The 5,927-nt window shown below is 34.0% G+C and overlaps 1 protein-coding gene across 1 annotated transcript in view; it reads left to right on the top strand.

Annotated features, from left to right (window-relative positions):
- Positions 1,111 to 5,927, top strand: part of LOC109331577 (dol-P-Man:Man(5)GlcNAc(2)-PP-Dol alpha-1,3-mannosyltransferase-like) — a 9,487-nt gene continuing 4,670 nt past the window's right edge. Inside the window, exons 1-10 of the mRNA XM_019566168.1 lie at positions 1,111 to 1,310; positions 1,418 to 1,590; positions 2,105 to 2,173; positions 2,382 to 2,539; positions 2,613 to 2,679; positions 2,776 to 2,829; positions 3,125 to 3,213; positions 4,138 to 4,254; positions 4,598 to 4,734; positions 4,823 to 4,901. Of these exons, the coding sequence (XP_019421713.1) occupies positions 1,193 to 1,310; positions 1,418 to 1,590; positions 2,105 to 2,173; positions 2,382 to 2,539; positions 2,613 to 2,679; positions 2,776 to 2,829; positions 3,125 to 3,213; positions 4,138 to 4,254; positions 4,598 to 4,734; positions 4,823 to 4,901 (1,061 nt within the window). The 5' untranslated portion in view covers positions 1,111 to 1,192. The remainder of the gene's footprint in view (positions 1,311 to 1,417; positions 1,591 to 2,104; positions 2,174 to 2,381; positions 2,540 to 2,612; positions 2,680 to 2,775; positions 2,830 to 3,124; positions 3,214 to 4,137; positions 4,255 to 4,597; positions 4,735 to 4,822; positions 4,902 to 5,927) is intronic.

Genomic DNA, 5,927 nt, shown 5'->3' with positions numbered 1-5,927 from the left:
AAATTATACCCTTATTTATTACTCATTGTTTCACTACATTTTTTTTATTTCCTTTTTAACCTAGTTTTTAATGTGTATTAAATTTGATTATTTAATTAAATTGTATTGAATTTTTATATCTTTTAATAATTTCTTAAATTATGTGTATAACCTTAAATATCAAAATATGCAAAATGAGGGGAGTAATTTTTTTAATTACTCTATACACTAATCAACAAAATCTAAAAATCAATCAATGAGCGTGTCCATCATCCAGACCACCACACACATTCATAATACAATTTATTTCTTTATCTCTCAACATAATAATTTTCTTACCTCCCATATGATATTGGTGAAATAATTCCACCATGAGTATGAATATTTGATTTTGGGATGAAAATTGATGTCTTTTGAAGTTATTGAAACCTTAATTAAATAATAAACACTTATATGTTAGTATTTTATTTTAACTTTAATTTTCTTTGGAGAATATAGCTACAATTGCAAAATGCTCGTTATGACATTCCCCACATCTTTTGTATTGCTAATGACTAACTCCAACAATTAAAGTTTTTCAAAAAATGTATTAATAACATAAAATTTCTCGAAATCATTAACTTGACTAATTTAGTAATTAAAATTTAGAATTGGATTGCTTGCAACGATGTCATAGATTGTAAAGATTAGAGCTAATCATTTTGAAAATGATAATAATAAACATGTTGTGAGGAAATGAAAATATGAAAATGAAAATTATTTTTTGAAAATAAATAGTAAAAATTTCTTGAAACCAAACACACCTTAAGTGAGTCAAATTTGAGCTAAACAAATAACTAGTATTAACCCGAATCAAGTTTTGAGCTGAATAAATCCTTATTGAATTAAACCGAACTGAGTTCTAGTTCGTCTCGATTCAGCTCATTTCCGGTCTTATTAAAACATAAATTTAAAGTCAAACTTGATATTAATTAAAAAACAAATATGATTGTTTTACTAATGATACATGTCACATTAAACATACCTAAAATAGGAAAAGGTGCTAATTTAGTCATTAATTTAATGTCGTGGAAAATAATTTGACCATCTTTCTAAACCCATAAACCCAAAATCAAACTCACCAAGTAAAACGTAGAGTGTTGTTGTGATCGTAGAGTGTGTGAAAACGTAAGGAGCAAGAAGAGGAAGTAGAATATTCAAAAGCGTAGAAACCATGCCTGCTCAATCGGTAACGCAATCGCCACCACCTTCCAACCGTAAGATACGCTTCGCCGTTTATCAGTTTTTCGCCGATGCAATTCTCGTCTTTCTCGTAATCGCTGGTGTGTCATGTAAGTTAATATGTTTCATTTCAATTTCAATTTGAATGAATGAATAATAATGAATAATCCTCTGTGATTTATTATGACGTGTTTGTTTCATGATTTGATTTGATCAGATACAAAAATAGACTGGGACGCTTATATGTCACAGGTTAGTGGATTTCTCAAAGGGGAAAGAGATTATCGAAAACTCGAGGGTGATACTGGACCTCTTGTTAACCCTGCTGGTTTTCTATACGTTTTTTCTGCATTCCAGTACTACACTGCAGGACAAGTTTATCTAGCTCAGGTAATTCATTTCATTTATTTATCGCAAAACAAAAACACGAAGAACGTAAATTAAGCCAAATTACGATCCGAAAATGCCTTTCGAACAATTGATTTTGATAAGTTCTCATGACACATGGTAGTTTATGAGGAATGTATACATACTTGCATTAAACTATTCCTGTTTCCTGATAAAATTATGAGCAAAATTGTGCTTTAAATTGCACTCCACTATTGCGCGGCCGCAATATTGTGGTTTTGGAGTCTCCACAATGGCACCACAACCACAATTGTTGCTGAATTTTCCTGCAATTACGATAAACTTAACCGCAACCATGAACACAACCACAATTTTAAAAATTTGGAGCAATGTATATGTACTTGCATAAAATTATCATTTGTTGTTATGTACTTTGTCCATTAAACTATCACATGTTATGAGAAGTTGTTAGAATGCTGCTTGACGACTTTTTTGTTTGAATGGCTAATGAATGCATGGAGACACTTATTATATGTTTCATCTTTACTAACTGCAGGTTTTGTTCCTAATACTGTATATCATTAATCTGGCAATCATTCTCTTCATCTATGTCAAGACTGATGTGGTAACCTTTCTCCATAATGCTCTTGTTCTTTGATTTTGTGGTAACCTTTCTCCATAATCTGGCAATCATTCTTTGACATCACTAATATCAGACCGGGTTTGGGCCAAGCTATACTTGCCCTAACCTGTCCCACTAATACCCCCGCAACCCAACCATTATTGATTTTATGTTGATGTTTAATTCTTATTGTTCTTGTAATGTTGAACAGGTTCCATCGTGGGCCATTTGCTTACTTTCTCTCTCAAAAAGAATACACTCTATCTTTGTGCTTCGCCTCTTCAATGATTGTGTGGCCGTGACGATTTTTCATGCTGCTTTACTCTTACTCATGTACCGAAGGTGGAACCTGGGGTTGATTGTGTTTAGGTAATGATTCTCTTCCTAAACTCGTTTTTCTGAGATTAAAATGCTTATGTTGCTTTTCATTATTATTTGTTAGTGCCGCTGTTTCAATAAAGGTGGATGTGCTTCTTTATGCTCCACCTTTACTTCTACTCCTGCTAAAGGTACATACATTATTTACAGTTTAAGATGTTCCATTTATTGCCTCTTGGCTATTGCCCCAAAATTGCTTATGTTGCCTTTACTTCAAATACATGCAGGCTATGGATATCAGTGGGGTGTTATTGGCATTAGCTGGTGCAGCACTGGTTCAGGTCCCTTGCTGTTTTGTCACACGCATATATATGCATTGAATTTATGAAAAGTTTAGTTGCTGTTAGATTCTTTTTCTCTATTCTGCATGCTGTTGCTACATTCCTCATACAAAATGCTTTACAAATTGGACAAATCTTATGATGCCCATTGGTTAGTGTATTTCTGAGGTAAATATTCTTTGCTCTTTGTTAGGTGAGTTGGTCTTCTTAGGTTTCGAGAATGATTGGTTTTGAAGAATGAGCAATGTCCCATTTTGGTGTCACTCTATAACCCCTATATGGTGAAATACTACAGATTCTTTTGGGGCTGCCTTTCCTTGTTTCATACCCAGTTGCATACATATCAAGAGCTTTCAATCTTGGCCGTGTCTTCGTCCATTTCTGGTACTTGTTTGAAGTTAATATTTTGATGTATGCTTGATGAATGTGAACTCTGCAGACTAATTAAGGATTTAAATATAATCTGAAAGCCATTTTATATGGTCGAATGACAATGGGAAAAGGAAAATAACTCATATTAGGGTATCTAAAGTTTTATTTTATGTAAGGGTTATTTGCAACCTTCACACACTAAGCTTCTTAAGATTTGAGGTCTTAAATGAAGGGTTATTTGCAACCTTCAGGCACTAAGCTTCTTATGGGTTATTTGAGACATTGCTAATGATGAGTGATAAAGTGATTAAAATCTACATTGACTTAAAAAGACGCGTAAAAGATAACTCACATTAATTAGATTGAGAAATATAACTGTTATTTTCTTTTTTGTCCTTGGGTTTTACACCAGGCTGCATGAACCCTTATCTCTACTGCTGTTCTCTTTATGTGATAATGTCTCCATTCATTTTTGTCTTAATTTGTATGAAAATATTCTTTTTTGGGTTATGTGGTGTCAAAAAACAATGGATAAGATTTAAAATCTGACCCTAATCCCTCCCCAGATGTTTGGACCCAGGAAAAAAACTTAAGTTTGTCTATTTAGATGGATGGAAATCCCCCTTACATTGATATTATCATTCTCTTGTGTCTGCCTCATTTCCTCTTTGTTAATATTCTCCACACGGGTGCTAAAAAAGGGTTTCATTCTGCACTTAAGGTTCTCGAAGGGTTTCATTTTGCACTTAAGAGCTGGGTTCTGATGAATGGGGAAAGGGTCAGAGTGATTTTTCTAGTCAATGATTATGTACATTGCTGTCCTGTCTGATGAGTTTGTGATACCCTTAAGTTCTAGGCAGTAAATTATATTTTATGCTCTTTTCGAAAAGTCCAATTAACTGTTCCTGATATACTTTTTCAATTGTATGTTATCAGGTCTGTTAACTTCAAATTCATCCCTGAACCAATATTTCTATCCAAGGGATTTGCAATCTTTCTGTTAGGTGCTCACCTGACATTGCTTGCATCATTTGCGCATTATAGATGGTTAAGGTAGGTATACAAGTTTGATTTTCAATTTATCCAGAAATGGGTTGTGAAAATTTTCTTAGTTATTCTTGTCAAGTTATTGATTTGATCAGTTGTTTATCTTCTATTTTGATGCAATAAATAATGTTAACATGACAAAAGTTTTAATATTAGCCATGCAATTTATCCGAGTCGTGAGTTTCTATCATAATTGTAGTATATATATGTAGGATTTTCTGTCTATTTGATTGGAATACTAATGTAGCTGGATCATATATGTTTTATTTTTCTTAAAAGCTGGATCATATACATTTTATCTGTTCTTAAAAACTGGATCATATTTATTAACTTTTTTAGTTGCCTCCAGACATGAAGGAGGCCTTCTTAACTTTCTGCGTACCAGATTTGTCTCTTTGAGACTGAGGTTTCCTCTTTTGTTTTCCTCCTACTCTAAGAAGTTTAGCAAGAGCAGTTCATCATCCAGCAAGGTTCTCACTAAAGAATGTAAGTAATCACTCTCATGGAGGATTTAAGAGTATAACATTACTTCCACTTTTCATGATAAAGAATACTAATGTTGCCTTTGACTCAGATATCGTGACAACTTTGTTTGTTGGAAACTTCATTGGCATTATATGTGCTCGGTCGTTGCATTATCAGTTCTATTCATGGTAAGTCTGCTGGTAATGACTCGTTTTATTAATGACCCTGCTACTACATTTAGATACAAAAGTAGCTTTGTTTAATTAAAATTAAAAAAAAAGGTTAAAGAAAACAGCCTTGTATAGCAAGACCTGTTAGATTATTTTAATAAACTTTAGTGGCCCATGTAACTTGGTAGCCAATTTCCTATTAAAGTGGGTTCATTGTGATGGTTGTTGGTCTTTTCGTTGGGATATCTCTATCTATGAGTTATAACATTTCTCCCTGGGCTAAGTGAAAGAAGCATAAAAGTGGGATTGACATCACATCTGGACCCAAAACCTTAATGCATTAGGTCTATAGGTCCATCCACTTATATGCTCTTTAACTCATACATTTTTGCTCAATGTGGGACTTCTTCATTCACACTTGGAATACCCAACATCTCCCCTCAAGTGTGAGTTCCCCTTTGAGTATTGGATACACCAGAGCTCAGCTCTCTATCTACTTGCACTGTCGTTGGCTTATCCTTTCATTCATCAACGGAACATGCCACCTTGACCTCTCGTCAGGAAGACTTTCGACACAAAGATTGATCTACCGACCACTTGTCGCTTCAATACTTTAAGGCATTAGATCTTTGGGTCCATCCATTTATATGCTCTTTAATTCATCCAAATGTGATACTTCTTCATTCACACTTGGAATACCCAACACTTTAGGAAATAGTGAGTCTCTGTGCACCGGTAAGGTCGCAATATGTTGGAAATAGCTGAGAGGTCATGGGTTCAAATCATGGAGACAACTTCTCCACTTGTAGGGGTAAGACTGTGTGCATTGACCTTTTCAGACCCCATGAGGTGTGAGCCTCATGCTATGATTTACCCTTCTTTCTCCTATTCATTTGAATTGTTGTTTACAAAACTACAAAAGTTTTACGTCTTTTGGATCAAAGAGTGAAGAAAAAAGAAAGTTGAAGGGGGGACAACACTAAAAGATATTCAACTTATTCTGGGTTTTTAGAAGAAACAAATAGGAACATAACTCTTCAAAAA

This window comes from Lupinus angustifolius, chromosome LG02 (genome assembly GCF_001865875.1).
Source record: "Lupinus angustifolius cultivar Tanjil chromosome LG02, LupAngTanjil_v1.0, whole genome shotgun sequence".
Classification (NCBI taxonomy): domain Eukaryota; kingdom Viridiplantae; phylum Streptophyta; class Magnoliopsida; order Fabales; family Fabaceae; genus Lupinus; species Lupinus angustifolius.
This window is presented reverse-complemented; position numbering and strand designations above follow the sequence as displayed.